The 22,788-nt window shown below is 39.1% G+C and overlaps 1 protein-coding gene across 1 annotated transcript in view; it reads left to right on the forward strand.

Annotated features, from left to right (window-relative positions):
• Positions 1–22,788, forward strand: part of LOC146628255 (unconventional myosin-IXAb-like) — a 160,287-nt gene that overhangs the window by 74,886 nt on the left and 62,613 nt on the right. The window contains exons 3-8 of the mRNA XM_085359437.1: positions 7,105–7,199; positions 8,577–8,639; positions 11,822–11,921; positions 15,011–15,064; positions 20,661–20,761; positions 21,515–21,641. Coding sequence (XP_085215563.1) covers positions 7,105–7,199; positions 8,577–8,639; positions 11,822–11,921; positions 15,011–15,064; positions 20,661–20,761; positions 21,515–21,641 — 540 coding nt within the window. The remainder of the gene's footprint in view (positions 1–7,104; positions 7,200–8,576; positions 8,640–11,821; positions 11,922–15,010; positions 15,065–20,660; positions 20,762–21,514; positions 21,642–22,788) is intronic.

Here is a 22,788-nt window from a genome sequence, read left to right on the forward strand (position 1 = left end):
TAAGGTGTGTGTTTTGGAGCCCAAACTTTGAACATTGTGGTTAAAACATGGCACGCACACGTGCTGTACTTCTCTTTTCCTAAGTCTTCTTCACACCTTTCCATAACCTAATCATGTTTTCCTTAAAGGTCAAGGAAAAGTGATTACTAGTGATTAGAAGAGGTAGGGGGTCATTTTTTGGCTTGTAGAGCTGATCCCCTGTTTGTATTCTGTGCAAGCAGATTTGTAACTCACTCAGAGAGAGGAAAAAAAAACCCAAGACATAACATAGTGAAAGCTGTTTTTTTTTTTTTTTAAACTATATTTCAAAAATTCACTATATACTGTAGGAAACACTAATGCTAATTCCACACAGTTGTTTTAGCAGCATTATATAATCTTGATTATATAATGGCTAGCTTAAAATAGCAAGCTCAAATTTTATTTCTAAGCGTTGGAGTAGGACTGACAAGAATTATTACACACGGGACGACTCTGGATGAACATTGCATTCTTCCTCGCTGCCTTTTTCACCAATGTAACAGCGACTTACACGGGCCTTTCTGAGCTCGAAATGCGCCTTAGGGTGCTAACTAAGGGCAGCTGGCACAGTTGATGTTACCCTACATAACAGGAATTGCACAGACCTCTGTTGCAGCCATTTAATAAACAAACCAATGAGTTTTCTGTTTGAGTAAATGAAACCACACTTTTAAAAAAAGAAGAAGAAATAAACAGAACATATAAATTGTTACAAAAATAAAACTTTATCTCACTTCTGTCGATTTTTCTTTAGAGGAAGTCCCAATCTTTGTGGTGGGTGTCGAAACGTTTTGTATGCAGGAACATCCCTGCTGACAGCATTAATGCTGTATTGCTTATGAAATAACAAGATGGGTGGAAATGCACAGAAAAGCTAGCTAATTTAATAAGATATATATATATATATATATACTAATTGTATTAATGGTTTGTCCGAGCTAGCTATCGGTTATCTGGTGTTTATTAAGCTAGTGCACTCACTCTTATTATATTCTACAGACAAGAGGGTTGAGTGTGTGCATGTATGTCTATATATTTGCTAAGAGCCCATATTTTATTGCTTTTTCGCTTTACTTGTGTGTTAAAACACAAACATGTATCTGAAGTATTGTAAATCCGGTATATAGAATCATACTTTGTGACTGTCGTGTGTTTTCGTGAGAAAGATATGTTGAAAAAAGGTAATGTGCAAGCTCAAGAATTCAATCCATGTACGATAAATGCGAGGAGAGTTTGCAAACACGTGGGAACGTACATGTCACCACATGTTTTGAGATCAGCTATTCCACATAATGTATATAATTTTATTACACTCATATGTTTACAAATTAATTCCCAAAAGCTAAACATATGTTGATAATCATCAACATCTGTTACCCTAGGCAGTTTCTTTAGTAACTTTCATCCAGATTGATCAAGGCATCTCAGAGGAGTTCGGGTACATGCATGTGCTATGATCATTATAATAAGATTGGCTTCTCCTTTACCTAAACCACCCCATGTCCTTTCTCCTCATGCTTGCTGTTATGCGGTGGCCCCTTCTTTGCTGTGTGACCTTTGTGTGTAATCACACAAAGGCCTACCTTGTGTGATTACATAACCGCAGTCCTCCTTCTTCCATCCTCACCTCTTTTTCACTCCCAACCTTTCTTTTTCCCAGAAAAGGAGAGCTCATCCCATGTGTCCAGAGGAAAGGACAGAAAAAGAGTTGAGGAGTGCACAAGAATTGGGGGAGTGCATTCAGAGGACAGAGGAAAGTTAAAAAGAGAAGATGAGATGCAGATGAAGCAAAGATCTTATTGCTTAACTTTATTATGTAATTTAGAGTCTTTGATGTTTTAGAGATAAACGGTTTATTTACATTTGATCCAAGCAGTCTGGGTTAAATGTTGTCGTCTGTTTCTTGAAGTGAATTTAGTGCGTCTCTGTGTGTGTGTGTTTATACTAGATGTGGTTAAAGACTTAAGGAGATTTTAAGCTCTGCCTGTGTTTATGTTTGCACATATTGAGCGTAACAACGACGCTGTAATTTTAAAAAATTTAACCATCGTGCTATTTTTTTCTTGTATGAGGACAAAACTGTCATACACCAAACATCACATCTATATATAACGCGACATACAAGCTTTTTTGCAATATACATGAAACTGTTTCCCGTATCTCATTTTCCCCTCCTGTTTACAAGCAGTGCATTGATCAGCAGGAACATCCAGAGATGAATAAAAACGCACATTTGCATACACATACACACACTTGCACAATGCTGTCATTTGACACTGTCGCAACCACCTGGTCGGCTGCATGTGCGTGCGTTACAACCTCGTCTGCACAGCTAGAATAAGGGCTGCATTGAAGCTATCCCCAACCACAGACACAAATCCTCACACACACACACACACACACTTGCACAGATATGCTGTTTTTCCCAGCCTGCCATGTAAAATCGAGCTGCACCTGCTTGCAGAGGAATGCAATGTGATGTCATCTCAGCTGTGAGTGAGGGGCACTTACCGCTGAGGGGGGAAAAAAAGAAACTCCTCTGGGCTTATGAGTAGCCTTCTGGAGGAATCCACACAGCATGAAGTCATCCTGAAAAACTGTTTTCGGGGTATTTCTGCTGCTCCAGATGTTGTTAAACCACACGTCATACAGAAAATCAACAGTGTAAGGATGGAGGGGATGAGATGGACACAAAGTTAAATAGCGCTGGCATCATTTTATCTGTGCATCACTTTGTTTGTAGTGAATTTGCCCGATGACTTTGACTCATTGCGACTCATGCTTAATTCATCAGTGTTCATTGTTTCAATTTAGTACAACAGAGCTAACAACCCACCAAAACTAACGGACTACATCTCTTCGTCATGCTAATGTTATTAGCATTTTAACCTTTAGAGGGAACATATTTGGCACAAGAAAAAAAGCCTCCATGTTTTATTAAATCAATATGAAGAAATGTCTTATGTTCATCATTATGGTTGGCCTAGAAAGTAGATAAAGAACTTGTACAAATATAGGCTAGTAGCATGCTTAAAGAAGATCCAATTAAACAAAAAGTAATGATTGTTACTAATAACAAGGAAAACAGGGATTTCGTTCCATTGGTTCATTATTCATAATTGACTCATTCATGAAAACTTTTCTCTCTTAAAACTAAAAACTTGGGGAATTGAAACCATTTTCAGTCATTTGAAGCACTCACTGCTCCCTGAAACACAGAAAGCTATCTAATGGAAGCTAGCCCAGCAGTGGTTTTGGCACGTCTCCACTTGTTTTTCATAAACTAGGTCACCTAATGATTTTTGAAAGTGTACGAGGAAATACTGTGGCTCTGCTGGGAAACAAGGGAAAGAAAGTAACAGAGAGGGAGAAAGCATGTTATTAGAATTGGTATCCAAACCAATTTTAGCCATCGCTTTGAGGAAAGGCTTGACATGCTAATTACCATCCTAGCTCCCATCTCGCCCCCACTCCACTTCAACATATAAAATGCAAAATTTCATCCCAAAATAGGAGAACCACTGCTTGCTTCCTCAGTGCTTGTAGAGCACGGGCTTTCTGCAGGAGTGGAGAAAACAAGTGGCTCCTAACGTAATGTGACAGCATGGAAGGACCCACAGCACATATGCATTCATTAACATATTGTTAGAATGACGCTTGGACTTAAACCTACACACACGCACACAGTGTTATAGCTGGATTAAGCCTTGGGCTCAGCACATTTGCTTCGGCATAAAATGTGACATATTGCCGGGAAGCATCTTTCATTTGTATAAGTGGACGCTGTGGTGAGCTGCTTTTAACACATTTAAGTTGTTTATTTCTGTACTCCATATGGTCCCACAGGCTATGCACTGAAGGCTGGGGTTAATTCAGATTATGTTGAGTCACTTTGGATTTTCAATTCAAATTCAAATTTGAGGCCAGATTTACTAACATATTGCACCAGCACAAACCTTAAAAAAAGGTATTGTTGTTATTTACAGAAAGCACAGTGAAAAATTAGGTGTAAGATGTGGGAATACTTTTGCAACATATCCTGTTCCTGTGTATTTCTGGGAGTTCCTTCCTCAAGGTGCAAACTTTAGGGAGGCAAACAATAAAATCAAGCGTGCAAACTGATTTACGAATGTTTGTGACATGCAATTTACTGCTAAATGCACCAATAACGCCAAAGAAGCCTGTCTAATTTTTGGTGCTTGATATTGAAATGAACTGACTTATATATTCAATCAAATAAATGCTTCTTGTATTTTGACAGCATCCGAAGAAAACAATGTGATAAAGTATGACTTAAGATATTTTAGTCCTCGCTTGTTCAACTGGTTGCATTAAACTAATTCCCCTCCTTTCACAGCATCTTTCCTTATCAGTCTTTGTTATCTGCCCGGCAACAACAGAGAGATTTTTAACTAAAGTAGGTCATCAGTACATAATATAACCAGTCAATATTTCAAACACTTAGAGTAAATCTTATATTATCCCTCTAATAATTTAACAGCTTTATTCATTTTTTGTTTTCCCTTCATAGGTGACAGTGGAAGCCTCTTTTTTTCTCATACCTGTGAAACTGTTGTTTAAATCCAGTTCGGAGTAAAACTAGGTCACAGTTTGCATTTGTATAAACATGACAGGAAGTTTTTAAGTCGCTGTTGGTTTCTAAAAAAGAAAATGAAGATTTCTCCTGTTTAGGTCCATCCATCCACCCCAGCCTCCTCCTTGTCAGGGATTGCCACCTTTCTTTTGCTATTGACTTAAAATGATTTTTAATTATTTATTTACTTTAAATTAAAATGTTCACAAATAGTTGCTGGTGCCTTATTTTACCTCAAATGCACAAGACTTAAATGTGCTTCATTTGAAGCAGACTAGTATCAAAATATCTAGTTTCCTTGTTTATATTTATAGCACTCTAATGATTAATACTGTACTGCTAATCTTTCTTTCCCGATAGAAACCCTTCATTTCTTAATAGGGCTTTTATTTTATATCATATGACTACTGTTGTGTCCCCTCCCCCGTGTTTGTTCATGTTTACCAGACCCCCTTCCTGTCTGACTTCAAATTGACTACCGGTTGAGGAAATACGGTTTGTTTGGGGGCTTTGTCCGAAACAGTACAGTGAAGACAGGAAATTAGAAAATAAGATAGCGGGGCATGGCGTGGCAACAAAGACTGTCTCTGTTTTATTTACTATTTATTAATAAATAGTCCAAATAAAGTTAAGGTTCTTCTTGATTAGCTTAGTTTTTTCCTTTTTTTCTGTCTCTGTTTTGCATCTGTTTTCTCGCTTCGTCTCCTCGCGTTCATACATTGAGCACACACTGATGCAGACACGAACATATAGACGCACACGCGCACAGACTAATCATAGCGTGTGTTTTCCTGTGCTGTGGTCGCAGCAGGCGTTGACCATGAAGCAGAGTTCAACAGTAAATCATCCAGACTGTGCCGCCCTGCTTATTAATCTCTTTCAAACATAAACAGAAAGCACACGCACAAACTGCGTGGGGCTTAGCACATGCATGCAAACAGATGTGCGACGGGCAAGTGTCCTTTTCACATACATCGTACCAGTGCATTTATCACTTCTTTTTGTTAATGATTGTGAGTGACAGTTTCTGTTAGGGCTGCTCACTTCAATCATTTCAGGAAGTGGATTTTCCCCCTTCAGACTTTAAACTGGAAGTATTTCCCACAGCAGAACGATTGAGGATGAAAGCTCTGTCATTATCATTCTGAATTGCAGTTTCGATTTACATTTCGGGAAATCAAAGGAGATCTCACTGCCAGTCCACTCTCCGCCTTTGCCTCCTTTTAGTTTTTTTTGGTAGTTACCATTGTGTGTCAACCACTGCAAGACTGGCACACATTAAAGACCAACAGGGGTCTAAAAGATGGATGTGCAGGGGAAGCTGTTGCTTGGTATGAAAGTGAAAGGCCTGGAAAAAGAACAACATCAACCTTACTTAAACCTTGTTTTGTTGCTTCTTTCTTCGGGCTGCTTTGTCCCGGTTGGCTCGCTGAATGTGTGTCAAGTTCTGTTTTTAAATGAATCATCACAGAGATCAAAGCCTGGAGCAGGGTTTTACTTTTTATTAACCGTGTTATTCCTGAGCTGTAGTATTCACCCAGAAGCCACAATCAATTATCCGACGCCCACACCGTTCTCCCCCGCTCCCCTTCTCCCCCACCCTTTTACTCTGCTGGCTTTTATGAAGTAATTTATCATCGCTCCAAAATACTGATTGCATCAGCCGGAAAATTTACCGTTGCTACCACTTTATCCTCTCTGAAAAATCTTCTTATTTTCTGCCATATCTTTATCTGTGGGCTTGTTTCCTTCTTTTTTCTCTTTTCACTTAGTTTTCCCCATTTTTTTCTCTTTTCATCATGTCCTCTCTCACAAATGATCATCCCTTCTTCATACTCTTTTGGTCTTTTTTGTTTTGTTTTGTTTTATGTCTGAGCTCTGTCTTCTTTCTTGTCCCTCCCTTTCGTTTGTATCTCTGTGGTGCATTCCCTTTCCTTGTTGCCTCTCCTGTTGCCTCTCCTCTCCTCTGCCTAACTAACCAACCCAGCGAGGCCCATCAGACTGCTAATGAGAACCTGAATGAGTCCTCCAGGGGTCTCTAATGATAGTTTCTCTCTATGTGTGTGTGTGTGTGTTAGCAGAAATGCCCACAGACTCCCACAAGCAGTGACTGTGTCTGTTTTCAGTGTTGCAGTGTTTGCCTTCAGAGGAATTTGGCAGTTTAGTGCGTGACTGACGTGTCTGACTGTGAGTTTTAACTGCGTGTTTGTGTATTTGTGTGTGTGCCCCTTTTGCAGGCCCCTTCCTGTGCCTCATGGCCTCTGTTACAGTGCTGTGATTGGTAGCTTTCCCTTCATATGTCAACATATTTCAACATATTTTTTTTACTTTTCTTCAGAGCTGGTAGATATAACATCTACTGAAATCTGAATGCTAACCCTAACCTGTTGATACTTGGTTTATCTTACAGGTGTAAACTATTAATCATAGCTTGCCAGCACCTTGTACCTGTGCGTGCTGATATGTAATCCTTTCTGTTTTCTCTTCAGGCCTTTGGGAATGCTAAGACGGCCCATAACAACAACTCCAGCCGCTTTGGGAAGTTCATCCAGGTCAACTATCAGGAGAGTGGCACAGTCAGGGGGTGAGAGATGCATGCTGACATATAAAACACATCTATAGAAGCCATATCTAGAGCTGGACCGATATTATTTGCCAGTGTATCGGCATTTATGAGACAGAGGGCGCTCTGCAACTTAGCTGTTGGCAACATGTGCTTGGAACACCACAAACAAAACAACGAGCTGATCCGAGCAGAGTCGGGCAGTGCATCAAGCGATCCACGACTTTTGACAATAAAACAAGATTACATGTCCTCGCTGTTTAAAGGAAGCAGCCGAAAGTAGCTTATTGTCATATTGTGTTAATAAAGAGTCATAAATTACTACATGCATGAAATGTTAGTTAAAAGCTTTTTGTTTAAAACAAAAAAAAAATATTGGGCCATTTATATGATTTTAGAATCATAGGCTGCTGGGGGATTCCCATGATGCATTGAGCATTTCTTCTTCAATCACCTTTCTCACTCACCATGTGTTAATAGACATCTCTGCATCAAATCATTACTTGTTATTAATCTCTGGCTCTCTTCCACAGCATGTTTTTTATCCTGTTTTCCTTCTCTCACCCAAACCGATCACGGCAGGTGGCCCCGCCCCTCCCTGAGCCTGAGGAGGAGGTTTCTTCCTGTTAAAAGGGAGTTTTTCCTTCCGACTGTCGCCCAAGTGCTTGCTCATAGGGGGTCAAATGATTTCTGGTTTTTTTCTCTGTATGTATTATTGTAGGGTCTACCTTACAATATAAAGCTCCTTGAGGCGAGTGTTGTAATTTGGCGCTGTATAAATAAAACTGAATTGAATTGAATAGAATCACCAAATATTGTTATCAGTCTTAAAAATCAATATATCGTTCCAGCTCTACTAGATACACATTTCATGTTGTTTTACTCGTTTTTTGTTTTTTTTTTAATCAAAAATTTGTTTTGTTTTGTTTTCTTATTTTTGTCTGTCACTTTTGGTCAACAGCTTTTGTTTTTAAAGGTGTTATAAAAATGAATCTGACTTGAGAAATAATTTAATAACAGATATAATAGCAGAATAATGCCTACAATTTATGTATATTATTATTATTAACTTTATATATCTCTTAATATTGTGCTATGATTTATAAATATAAACATGTAAGTTACAAAAAACAACATTCAGCCATTATTGACGTGCGATTATGTAAATTCTCATTTGACAAACTATTAAAAACCACAATTCAGATAATTATACCTCTTACCTCTTCCTATTGTCTGCTAATCTGTTAAAACGCCCTGTTTAGGATGAGTATGGCAAAAAAAAGCACATTCAGTGTCCATGTGATATTGAAACATTGTTCATTTCTGATCATAATTACAGCAGCTTGTTCTTAAATTACTCTTGTGACTTAGTGCGGCTGCATTTATGTTTATTTCCAGCGCATACGTAGAGAAGTACCTGCTGGAGAAATCACGTCTGGTGTACCAGGAGCACAATGAGAGGTGAGTGCAGATCACATATTGTTTGTTTGTTTGTTTGTTTGTTTGTTTGTTTGTTTGTTTGTTTTTCTTCTTCTTTTTTTGCTGGATAAACCCATACAGACATCATTAGAAGATTTGTCATCTGCAGCACTTGGCTCACTTTCCACATTGTTTCATCAGTATGGATCGCTGTTTTATCACACCTAGAATGACTCAGCAGCAGCTCTCATGCTTTTGAATGTAAATAACATCTTGTTAATCAGAAAGAATCCAAGTCTTTGCTTTGTGTGGATTTAAAATCCATCAAAAATAATCTGTTTAACTTTGACTCCACCTTTAACGGAAATCCAATTTTTCCTGTGAACATTTCTAAAAGGTGAAAATAACGAACTTCAATAAGCGCAGCTAGAGGTGGTGCAGCCATAAATAATCTAAATATGATACATGAAACACTGAGACACTTCCACTTGCCGGAAAGCTAAGATCTTAAATGCGTATCTTTTCGCTCACATGCTCTTTGTCTAAGAAACTCAATGCTGAAATAGTCTTCATTTCCCCTGCAAGGATATATCAGGTGGCCATCTGACTGAAACCTCTGCCCTTTGTTTAACTCTCAGGTTTTCCTCTGAGTTTAGGCATTTATTGACACAGAATGGGACAAATACTGTGATACAGATTTCGAGATATTACATAAGGAGTCATATTTCCTGTCCAGTATAACAGTGTAAAACTGTCTATTTTTACTTTTTATACGTATAAACACACTCACATGTGTATGAAGAACTCATCTACCTGACGTTGGGCATATGCACGCACATGCACGTGTCTCCACCTGCACCTACATCCTATAAATAGCTTTACTTGTCTCAGGTAACACAGAGACACACCCTAACAGTTCATCATATCGCTCCCAGGTGACAGTAAAAAAAAAGCCACTGATCCCACCAGCATAATAGCTTCATGCGTGGGGAGGAGGGGAACTGTCCAACAGTCATCTAATCGCTCTAACCCTGACTGGTCTGGGCTTTTTGTTTCATCCTGATGACAGGCTCTGGCGGCCATATTGATAGGATAGAAACTAAAGTCAGGACCTCCCAGACGGTTCATCCTTGAACCACAGAGGTGGGGGAGAAGGATGATAAACTGCAAACTATCTTAAATCTTAAAGTCGGTTCAGTGGCAGGTTGCCTTTGTACGATCCCACCGGAGAGGAAAAAGCACTAGGGAGTGAACTAGCTGAACTTTCCAGGGATACTGTTGGGGCTTAATGACTCTGCAGAAACTACAAGGGAGGGGGCTTTACTGTATTCAAGAGCCGTCACGCAAATCCCAAGTGTGGATACTGTTTTTGCTTGTTGGTATTTTTTGTTATTGTTGTTATCTTATAAGTTGCCCCTGTTTTATGTTGTCTAACGCATTGAATGAGAGACCCCATTTTTCCCACATTATTTTCTTCTTCCTGCCGGTTAAATGCAGAACTGAATTTAAAATTCTTCTCCTCTCATACACAATCTTGAATAATCAGGCCTTTCTTCTGTGGAACCAGAAGATGATTTTGGAGACATGCACCCTGGAATCTTTCGTGTGGAATCACAAATGAACTTAAACTGAAGATTTAATACTTAATACAGTGTTCAGCTGATAGCCACCCATTTATGTTTCACTGCTTCATTCAGGCATTCAAGTCATTGATTGGTGTATTTGAATGAGAGCCTGATGGATTACATAAGTTTTCTGGGCAAAGCCATGGTACCTTACCTACATGAACTCTGCTTTTCTGGTCTTACAAAAATAAAAGCCCAAAAAAGACTGAAAGCAGTCGATCACGAGGTTTGCTACTTGATACTGTATTCTGGTCAGCGGTTAGTGTGAAGAAAAACTCTGTGGCAAAAAAAAGGTTGTAAAACAGTTCTTTGTGGAAGGTCAGAAAGAATAATTTGGGGTTGAGTGCATTTGTTTCTTTTGTGTTTACGGTTGCGTTCAGGGCAAATGACGAGTAACCTTTGCCCTGTAACAGCTGGATTCATTAAGCAACTTTATCTGGATTCATCTGGATAACTCATTACTGCCAAGTCCATGTATTATTTACCAAACCTGTATATATGCAGTTCATGAAGCTCAGAGTAAAATATCGCAATACTTTGGAATCGGATGTAGAGATTATGTAATAGCATCTTTTATTTGAGAGGTGCGATGATAGAAAACGTGAGCTTACAGGTTGGGAGTCTTTAATATCCTCCGTGGGTTTTATAAGTTTCCACCACTCCATCAAACAGTAAGTGTCCCTCTGCAGAGAAGGGAAACTCGTTTCCAGCTGTAATAGAATTACCTCTCAGCGCACTGGCCAAAGCCCCAGCCTTTGTCACGGTTAATCACAACTCGTTACCTTGAGCCCACACGCCACACTGCCGCTTTGTTTGTCTTGAAAAGTGAGACCGCCGGGTCAGAGGGGTGACTTATCTGTTACATGTTGCAGGTTTGTTTTAAGAAATGTTCCGCAGATAACGCGAAAGGAGTCTCCTCCTCAGGGGCCGTTTCGGCACAGCGGGGAGATATGAAAGCTGCTGTCCTTAGTTCACCTCTGAGGAAATTTAAAAGAAATTAATACAAGAAAAATAAATCTTTTTCTTTTTTTTCCTTCTTCACCGTCTAACTCAGGAGTATCAAACATAAGGCCCAGGGCTCGGAATCGGCCTGGCAAGAACTCCAATCCGGCCCACTGGATGCGTTTGGAAAATATAAAGGGGGGCATAAATTTTAGACTGTAATCAAGTAATAGATAAACACTTAAAACAAAGAAAAATTCTTGCTTCTTTTCAGTATTTACTACAGACATTTCTATTTTTGTACAACGTGTCCACAGTTAAATAATAATTAACAAAATCGTGCTGTTTTAAAACTACAGGACAGTCAGGCTTTTTCTGTAATTTTACACATATATTTCTTACAGTTTAAGCACATTTATATCAGCAGCAATTCTTTATCATGTACAAAAACTGACATATACAGTTGAAAAATCACTTCTTTTTCTCATACTGAGGTATCCAAGGGATTAAACGTACAGTTAAACTTCTTTACACTGACAGAAATGGGATTTTCTCCAGTCTGGCCCACTTAAGATCAAAGTGAGTTGGATGTGACCTACGAAAAATATAAAGAAGTTTGACATCAGTGCTCTAATGTGTTTCTGTGTGTTTCTGTAGGAACTACCATGTGTTTTACTACCTGTTGGCTGGAGCCAGTGAAGAGGAGAGGAAGGCCTTCCACCTGCTCAAACCTGAGGAATATCACTACCTCAACCAGGTCCGCACACAAAAACACACACGCCCAAACATAGATACAAATAGCAAAGTGGGTGCTGCTTTCTAGAAAAGCTTCACGTTATTCTATTATATTTTATTATCTGGCAAGTCATTCAAATCCAGTTTCTGTCTGTTAAAATATGAATCGATTAAAGCTCCAGCAGCACTTGAAATGTGAAGAAACAGCTTTATTAATTTGACTGATAAGCTTTGGATAAAGGCCTCAATTTGGTTCATCACCAAACAGGTTACAGTGAACATTTTAAACAGCTTACGTAAAACAACCAATCATATATGTCCAACTTAGACAGTCATCAGTGAGGCACGAATAAGGATGGAGTGAGCACGTGCTTGTGGTTTAATGCACATCATTGCCAATGGAAACCAACACTGGTTTTAGAATATCTCATTGCCTGCTATATTCAGTTTACATGTAGTAAATAGTATGTAGTGTGATCAGTAAAATGTGTGATCTTATATTAAAATAATAATATAACTGATGGCATTTTGGGAAAAAATTAAAAGACTTTTTTTTTTTAATTACACATAAACAGCCCATCAAAATGATACAACTATGAAATATAAATATCTAACATGAACATCAAGTAACCTTCCTCACTTAAGGCAGGATTATCCACAAATCCTAATTTACCGTAGCCTAATGCAGTACTATAGCACTATAGACAGAAATATGTCTGTAGACTTTGTCAGGATGTATTTATTATCAGATATAATCAGATATATCCGGACCTCTAATTTAAAACAACAAAAATTCAGATATAAACAATTTCCAGATGAGATAATGAGTTACAAATGAAGACACAATCATTATAGCAGGGATGGAAAGCTTGAGTCTACAAAGATTTTAAACTGATAGCATGTTAACCGATGCACATCAAAGCCTTTTTTTAAAAGATGTAGGGCAAAAAAATGCTAATTTTATGTAAATGATTCATAAAAAAAAGCAAATATTCATCCCAAATGAAAACCGGGTTAAGTTATTATTGATTAGTAAAGCTGAAAAATCTCTGCTGGATCTTATTTACTCACTTAACTCAACTGGGACACATACATATCTTTGACTGCCAGAAATTCAACTCTTTTTCTCACATGTATGTGCGGCCGAGTGTGCATACATGCCTGGTCACATGCCAAAAGCCCCCCCCCCCCGTGTGTATCTTTTGCAGTACATCTGTGTGTTTTGGCAGCTGATGTGTGAGGATTCATATTCCCTCATGCCATGAAGGTAGCACACTGGAAAGATGAAAAAAAGATTCTCTCTCCTCATCTGCCCAAAAAATAAAATTTTTCTCCCCCGTTCTCTTTAATCTCCCCAACAACAACAGCAACAACAACCCCCTCTTGTTAGCTGCCAGCTTACTTTGCAGCTCTGTTTCCATGGCAACTGCAAAACTCACGACTCAGTCTGGCGCTGACGAGGACTCACGCAGAGGCTGCCGGCAGTCGTGTAGTGGTGCGCACTTACGCACACGCCGATGTCACAGAAGAGCAGAGCGATTGTGCGTACTTAGCTCTTTGTGTTACTCTGTGTTTCTCGGTGGATTTGACTGAAGTACATTTGCTCAAATACTTCAAAGCTGTGCCCCCTCTTTACTGTGCAGTGCACTTAACTTACTGTGATTTTGAGAGTGTAGATCTGCTGACTGAAGCCAGTGTGAAAGTGCCTTAAACATCAGTTCTTTCAGTGGCCAGAAAGGGATGTCTCCTCTGCTTGCAACAACACCACTGGTTTCCTTATAAGACGCCTACGAGGAAACCTTTAGTGTGCAGAATTGCTACTTCCAGGTCGTATTGAGCAGAACACAAAGTTAATTTTGTGGATTTAACTGGTAAATTTTATGGTCATTGAATCAGAACGGAAAGCGATCCAGGATATTGTCATCAGCTAACAATCTGCTGCTAGCCAGTCTTTTTTGGTGAGTCTTGTTCCTCAGCTCAAGGCTTCCTAACTAGACTTCATTTACCACTGAGTTACATCGTGGTGGCTACGTCTGTTCTGTATGTCTTAGCACGTGTCAGTCAAAGCAGCAACATTTCATAACTTTAAGACTTCACAAAATCTAAACTATTGAGTTCCAGTGGTCTATCCGATATCCCTGTGTTGGTATTGTTCCTATATCATCATAACAATGCTGGTCCAGGATCAGCATTGCAACTGACCAATCACTTTATCTGAACAATTAGTTGGCATTAGCCAAGAAGTTAGCTGATGCTAACACGAGTAAATTTAGCTTATAGCAAACCTTACTCAGTAATATATTTGCTACACTGCTAATTATTAAAGAAAACACTTGTTTACTTTTTGTTTTAGAAGAGAGTTTTATATAAACAGGCATTTTTCCCCTTTTTCTGCCATGTTGTGATGTCAAGGCTAAGACATCACAGCGTAGTTTGTCCATCCACGATGATCACTGCAAATGACAATGTTATGATGGTATGGGATACCATCATAACATCATAACGGATACACTGTCCCAATGTTAGGAAGGGTGTTTTTGACACTTGCACACTGGATTAATTTCTGCTTATAGCTTTAGTTACTAATTCCTTTACTGATTGTGATTTACACATTAGAAGGTGTTGCAGTGTGATACAGATTTAAGCTTAAAGTTAATGTTTAGGATAACTTAGGATAAATAAATCACTAACTTAACCAGTCTGAATTTTAAAAAAAGCAAAATGATTACAAACACAACTATAACATTAAGGAATCAACAGCATTTATCCAGTTGTGCTATGATAGTATTGTAGTAGTTTTAATTTAGATAGGAAACGCTTTCAAAATTGTAATTAATTAATATTTGCCACTACTTTTACTTACATAAAATATCTAACTACTTTTTGCACCACAGATGGTGTGTTTTTTTTCCAATGCCAAACCCTGATGAGGTCATCGGGGTTTCATTTTCGTGACTCTGTGGATGTGTGTCTGTTTTCGTGAGATTCTTTTTCTCCCCTCACGTCTTAACAGTATGCGTCATTGCTTCCTCAGTCTTTTTAAAGATTGCATTTTCATACTGTACGTATGTGTAACTCAAGCCTTCTTAACCCGCTCTGCCTTACTTCCAGATGACAAAGAAATCGCACAAACTCTACTGGGACAATTACTATGAGAGTGAGCTGGTCAGTATCGTGTGGATGACAAGCTGTTTGTGTACGTCTGTGTCCATGGGTGTGTCGTGGTACACTGGGTTTTTGGTGCCAGTCTTAGTCTTGTTCTTTCTTGGCTTTCCACACCCGCCCGCTTTCAGTGAAAAAGATGGAGGCGACCTGGGCTGACCTCCGCCGGTTGTGCTCTAAAATGTTTAAAGGGATTCCTTAGTGTAATCTTTTGACTGTATTTGGCTGTTCCGTCTCAAGACGTTTGCTCTTTGTACTTTGTCCAGTAACTCAAGGTTTTTGCCTGTTTTTCAAAGTAAATGAATCTCTTTCTCTCGTTTAAAAAAAATAAAATGACGGGTGACGACATGCTTATTAACAGTATTCGGACAATAAGGCATCCCTTTAAACTTGTCCTTTGGCTTTTGCGTGCTTTGCTTTTGGGGAATAGGTGACAAATTCAACACTACCATCTTTAAAGGGAAGGTTCAGGATCTTAATGTGAGTATGACAGAAGTTTTGCAGTTTTGGTTTGTTATCACAGAGCCACAAAAACTGCTGATATTGATAGCATCGATTGCTTACCACAGTAAGGAGGGAAAGGAGTAAGAAGAACCTTCAAGCACTCAAAAGTGTCGCTGATCCAAATGATACTAGTAACCATGTTCAAAACGAGAAGCAGACTTGCAGCAGCGACACTTTCCATCAATGTTAAACAAGCATTTGTGGTGAGGGCCTTCAAGTATGTTGACTAGGATGTAAATTTAACATAATTTCATGCTTCGCGGTAACATTAAAGATAGGGCAAGCGCTAACCTGAACAATTGGTAAAATACTCCTAAGTCTATTAGTCAGCTTGAGCAGTGGTCAATTAGCTTCACATCCTGAAACTTCCCTCTAGCTGTGTGGTCCGTTTTATGTGTGTTTGTGTGTGTTTTTGCCGTTTCATTGGTCTCTGAGCCTGCCCGCTGTCTTGCCAGCCTCCACCTGAAGTGAGTAATGTTTGGTCAGTGGGATTTGTTGTGTTTGTTTAAAGGCCCCTGTATCTGCTAATGGGAGATTATGTTACTTAGACTTTGCTGGCGAGCAAACACTTGACATGAGAGTTGGTCAGTATAAATACGACCTGTGGACTTACTGTATTTCACTCTTGACTTTGGCTTTTTCAACTCTTTGTTTCTTAGCTCTGAAACATTTCTTTTTGTTATGAATGAAAACAAATATTTTGAGTATTCTCTAAAAAGCTCTCATTGGCGTTGTGAATCCCTATTAATTTTACAAGCTAATGGACTTTTCTCATACCACACCTGCAGAATATCCTTTACTTCATATCTTGCTTGGAGGCATTTAACAACATAAAGTACAGCGATAGCACACATTTATACTCAACTTGTTTTTGTCTTTAAACGGCTATAATCTGTTACTGCACGCCCATAACAAAGTCATGATAAAATAACGTGATATTTACAATCCCCATATATTATTACCTGCATGCCTGTATGTTGTCAGTACAAACAATGGCAGTAAGAAACATTGTTGTAAATATAGCTCTAGGTAATATTATTATTACTTTGAACTTCAGATCAAACTGTTGACCTTGAAGGTTAGTTCAGAGGTAAAACGTGACATATTTTAAGTCTTACTGTACTTTGTGCATGTTGGCAATACACACCACACTACGAATCGTACTTTAGTTTTTAGGCTTTTTTGTCAACCATGAGCTCAAACACCAGAAACATAAGCTCCTTGGCTGAGGTAGCATACTTAACAACTGCTTATAAGAAGAATCATTTAAGTCATGCTGAACATGTGGCTTTTGCTGCAGGAGTGGTTTGAGAAATTTCTGTTGAGGTTTTTAAGATACGATTTGTGTTCCTCTCTTCATTTGATTCATGCTGTATCTCTGCATCATTTGCACCATTTACAGTAAATGTTATGAAGCCACGTTAATTACTGTGCTACGCTTCTGAGGCCATTGGATTTTCAAGAAATTGGTGCAAACACGAGATCCTACAAGGATCCAAGAAGCCAGGCGTGAAACTATGACGTTGTTGCTGAACCGGACCAGTTAGCAATCTTCCATGAAATTGGTTTCACTTAAGTGTAGCTTTTTTAATCTTAGATTTAATAGACTGTTTTTAATTAGATTTCTTTCTTTTATTATATTTTTTGCAAGGGAAGCAAAAAGGCATACTGTTAGGCCCTAACCTCTGTACACCATCACCAATTTTAGATCAAACCATCAACATGTGATTGAAGTTTGGACTTAACTCAAGGGTTTAACCAAAGGTTTGTAGTAACTGTTTAGGAATTACAGCCATTTTCATTCATAGTCCCCCATTTTCAGAGGCAGAAATTGCAAAGGGAAAATTGACTGAAAAGCGGTTTCATGGCCTGTTCCCTCTTTATTTCATGAAGCAGATAAACGATCTGTAGTTAATTCCAAGTGTTAATCTAGCGTTAGGTAGCTGTTCATTGGACCTTTAAATGCCAGTGATGGCATGAGGAAGGCCGTCATTAGCCAGGAAAAAAACAGAAACCCCCCCCCAGAAAAACATAACAAACTTTACGAAGAGTGACTGCACCGGCCAGCTCAGCAGTACCAAAAGTGCTGAAAGCCCACAAAGGACTAAAGTGCATGATCGCAGAATTCTTTGCATGGTAATGAAACCAAGAAAAGAATGTGGTGGTATACAGAGGTAATGTTACACAAATGTGCCAAAGTCCAAATACTTAGAGAAGCTGACTGTCTTTTTCATTATGATCCATTACTTGGAAGCTTTGCTTTAGTAAATGGCTCCTTTCTGTTATTACTTTCTCGTACAATCCTCCCATCTCACTGTTTGCTGACACACTGTCTCTCCCAGAGGTCATTGAATGACCTCATGAGAGACCCCACCACCCAAGGAGATGATGTCAGTGTCTACACACACACACACACACACACACACACACACACACACACACACACACACACACACACACACACACACACACAGAAAGAGTGGCAGCTTTTGACAGCTGCCTGATGACCTGACCAACCCTCTGGGCCTGTTTGGCCTCTGACCTCTACCACTGGTCAATGTGTGCTGCAGTAAATAGAGACGCACTTTGAGCAGTGACAAGTGTGTACAGATTCCAGATGCAGCGTCTGGGGCTTAAAATACCACTTAAACAATGAATGTGAATGAAAAATCTGAGTATTTAACTAAAGATCCTAAAGACCAAACATTTTCTGGATGTTTGCATTTGATGTGTGCAGTCTGGTGTTTGGTTCTGGGTCTCGGTGGCTGCTGGTTTGCATTTTGCGCTTGTTTGGGTATCTCTGGTTTTTGGCTGTGTGGAATGTCTAGAGATGGGTTGGCATGCTGATGTTTTTTGCACGGCTGGTCCATGGAATAAATCTTGACTAAAGTCATGGTAAATAACAGGAAAGCCTTGACTGGACGCACGTTCAGTTTTAACAGAATCCTCGAGCGATCTGTTAAAAAGCTTCATGTGCACAGTCAGCAGGGTTCCCGGCTTGATTTAATGCACCAGAACTGTTGCAACTGGCCTGAAATTACAATTTCAAGCTCTGAAGTGAAAATAGACTCTTTGTTTAAAATAAGTAAGAACAGATTGTTTCTTAATCATCACTTTACTGCACTCAACAATCCCTTGTTCTTTTCTCGACTTTTGTCTGAGCACCACGAGCTAAGGTTTTGGTTTTCAACCCAAGTATTCCATTGCAATTGCCAAAATTGATCTCTTTATTTTCTCAACTTCCTTCAACGTATCACATTGTGCTGTTTGGCGCCGATTTAAAACATACCCGGCAATTTGAAAACTGGCTTTTCCTGAGTCTCGATGTAGCTCGAGAAGCCTCAAAACCCCTTTGTTGCAATTGGAGAAGCTCACTGTAGAAATGTGCTGATTGTTGGCTCTGCAGTTCCTGACAAGTTCGAAGCCAAAGGAAAACAATGGAGAAGCAGATGAGCGTTGAATGGTAAAGGGTACAAGAGGCAGATCCAGAGTGTGGATTATGGGTTCCTGTGTCTTCTCTCGCCGGCCGGTCACTGTGGTATGTGCTAATTATGTGCCTGACAGAGGCTCGCTGTTGGAGCAGAGACACGCCGACTAACTGGAGGGCTCGAAGAGACAAACACACACGCTATGATTGTATACGTACACATCCTCGCGCTGCTCATTCCTTTGCTTTACTCATTAATTGTTAAAACACTTTCAAACACTGTGCGATGGCTCATGATTACACAGGAATGTACTTGTGTTCACTTCGCAGGGTTTCCCCCTTCAACAGCTGAAATAAACCCTGTAAACTGTATTTTCTTTTACATTCATTACACAAAGGAATGTGCAGTTTCTATAAATAATTGCTGTTAGTTGCTTAGCTGAGTCTGATGACCATGATTATAAAACAGTTTAAAGTTCAGTTTCTACATTGTGGTCCAACCCAGTGAATGTGCTTTTCTCATAATTAACTGCCATGTGTCACATAAACTCATGTTAGACTTGACTTATGAATCTAAAGACGCAAGATTCAACTTGAGGGAGGCTATAAAAGGCTGATGGGATATTGTCGTCACCCTGCTGGGCGGGCAGGCAGGAGGCCGGGCGAGATAGACACCCAAGTTTGCGAATGTGAGAACTCCAGAATGAAGAGACATAGGACTACTACTGAAAATCTCGGACGAGTTCAAATCTGAGTAACCTCGGCCTCAAGTTCAGGGGTCAGAGGTTACGTTTTCTGAAAATCTTATGAATCTGATAACTTGAGAATGAAGTGACGCAGGAGTTTCAAATTTATACCATAGGTGCATTTACTAGGAGGCTGAGGGTTAAACTGGCTGCTGCCATTATTTTCTATTTCCTAGGGGTGGTCTTTTGCTGCTAAACCTCATCTGCTTCAATGCTTGACGTGATGCTCTGTCTGGCCTTTTTTCTCTTATGGCTAGCATCAACATTTTGGCACAAAAAAATGCTGCTCAGTGGATATTTTCTTTTCTGACCATTCTCTGTAACCCTAGAGATGATTCTGTGCTAAAATCCCAATAGAGCAGCAGTTTTTTTTAATTTTGCAGCAACAGTCATGCTGCGTTCAAAGGCACTTGCATAAAAATTAAGTCTCTGTCGCATTTTGATTTATTGAATTGCTTCTTTGTTATTGTCTGTTTTTACAAGTAGTTGAACTGGTGTACCTAATGAAGTGTCCAATAAGTTTATAAATAGAGCACATTAGTAAGACACAAATATCTAATATTTTAATCTTTGACTTTTTGCACATACGTTAGAAAATTGCAATAATTCACAATTATTTTAATTGCATTTTTAGAAAAAGCACTTAAAATAAATCTCATCAGGAGAGCTGAGGTCTTGTTATTGGGGTTCAGTGTTATTTTGCAACTTTCTTTGATAATTTGAGGAAATCGGGCACATTTTATATTAGAAGTTCTGTGGGGAAACCCTGCTTAGTGTCACAAAAAGACAGCATGCTGTCTTTTAGCTTCTGGTACACACTTTAATAACAGATACAATATAAAGAATCTTGTTTTTGTTGAATTTATGTGCTTTGTAGTGATTATGTGTTCGTCTGTTTTTGTGTGTTTCCACCTGACACCAGCAGGACTGCTTCACAGTGGAAGGAGAAGATCTAAAACACGACTTTGAGCGGCTGCAGCTGGCTATGGAGATGGTTGGCTTCCTGCCCACAACACGCAAACAGTAAGATTAGCTGCATGGCTACAACCATTAGCTTGTAACCTGTTCTTGTGTAAAACTGAGTAAGATTAAAGAACTACAAGCCAACAGTCAGAGTCTGAACGCTTTTAGAAACTTATCTCAGTACTTTTTTATTTTATTTTATTTTTTTGAAGAAACCTATGCACTGGGACAAAAAACAGGGAATTGTCTAGCTATGATAATGTTACCACACTAAAGCAGACTAGCGCTCCCTCAGTACCCCTGCTCCTCTTGATGTTTTCACCACAAAGCATTTTTAGTCTCTCACAAGGTGCTTCAGCTTGTCTCAGCAGCTCAGAGCATGTTGTGCTTTCTTGTTTACTTTTTTACAGTCTTTCTAAGATTTAAATCACTAACTGAACTAACTGTTAGCTAAAAAAAATTATTGCAAAGTGTAATTTTTTAGCTTTAGCTAAAAAAAGAAGCGTGTATTCTTATCTTACTCTTGAAAAGAAAGCATATGAATTATATAATAAAATATATAAAAAATAAATACATTTTCCCAAATTTCCCAAAACTATTTCTATAGGGCTTCATATTAATACCTATGTTTTGTAAACCACAGTTCTTGGAAATTAATCGATAGGATTAATTACTTCAGTTTTTCAGTCCCTACAATATGTATTTAAGTATAAATACGTTTTCATGATGCCCTAATATCCACTGTAAAGCCTGCTCAGTAAGAAGGTGGAGTTTGTTGATGTGATAAAGAAAAGTACCTTTGTTCCTTTTCAGGATTTTCTCCCTGCTGTCAGCCATCCTCCACCTGGGAAACATCCGCTACAAGAAGAAGACCTACAGGGATGATTCCATCGATATCTGCAACCCAGAGGTCCTGCCCATCGTCTCAGAGCTGCTAGAGGTGAGCGGCATGGTGCAGATCGTGACATCTGTCCGCCAACACTGAATCAGCAGCATTAAAGTTGATTTGGCAGACATGAGTTTATGCTTTGAATCAATAAATGTCACAGAGCTGTGTATATCCAACATTGCTCTGTGAAAATCAAATGGAAAAATTGCACATTAAGATATCTGAGGAATTTATGGTGCTGACTTTAGGCTGAAATGCAAAACTCTTGATACTTTGAAGAGTAATAAAAAAATGAAGAATTGGAGCAGAACTTTACCACAGGGCTTGTTTGTTCTCCCAAAATTCCTTCTTTGCCGTTTTTTTATTCTCACAGACTTCATGAACTTTAAAAATAAGTAACATCCGCTCGAGCAAATAGGCGTTTTTCTATGCTCTGTTTTTGTTGAAAGCTGTGAGAAAAATGTGATTCCTCCCACAATGTGGGTTTTACAAAAAGCCTTTTAGAGAGCTGAGGATATAGGTATACAAGCACAGCTTGTGGTGACAGCGGAAGTTAAGAGGTGCTTCAGGTCCCAAAGAGCCGTCCACCCATCCAGTACTTTCACAAAGTACTGTTTGTGTAGAGGTTATTTTCAGAGCTCTTATCCTGGTCTGTTGTTGCTCTCCCACCAGGAACAATGAGTCCCTGTTACTGTCCCAATTTTAACTGCAAAGTTTAATCATATTTAAGTTATTGTAGGAGCATTTTAAATACAGATAAAAGCTTTGTTAAGGGTCATTGTGATTCATTTGTTTGTTAACAACTGTTGTTCTTTAATTCCGCTCCCTTTTAAAAACCAAAAAACGGTTGTTTTTGGCTTGTTTTGTCATTTCTTCAGCATTACACTCGGGCCATTTGTTTTCATACTGGGAGCACATTGTCTCTGAAGATGAAGTTCAAGTAGAGTTCATCCAGCCTTTGATTTCAGCAATTATATTGTAGACTGTTGCAGTAAAACTCAGACTAAAAATAGACTCAAGAATAACATTAGTTCACGCCAGGCAGAAGTCAAGCTCTGCAGCAGTCGCTGCAGTCCAGCTGATCTCAGTCCCAGCCATATCAGCTGGTGGCTCAGCTGACATCCACCTCAGCATCCAGCTGGCAAATGTTATGTTAGGATCTACTGTCTAACCTGCTTATAGTTGCTGTGCATGTGCA

The sequence above is a fragment of the Diplotaxodon limnothrissa genome, linkage group LG7 (genome assembly GCF_057381915.1).
Source record: "Diplotaxodon limnothrissa isolate DT_005_m linkage group LG7, D_limnothrissa_male_GT1.1, whole genome shotgun sequence".
NCBI lineage: Eukaryota > Metazoa > Chordata > Actinopteri > Cichliformes > Cichlidae > Diplotaxodon > Diplotaxodon limnothrissa.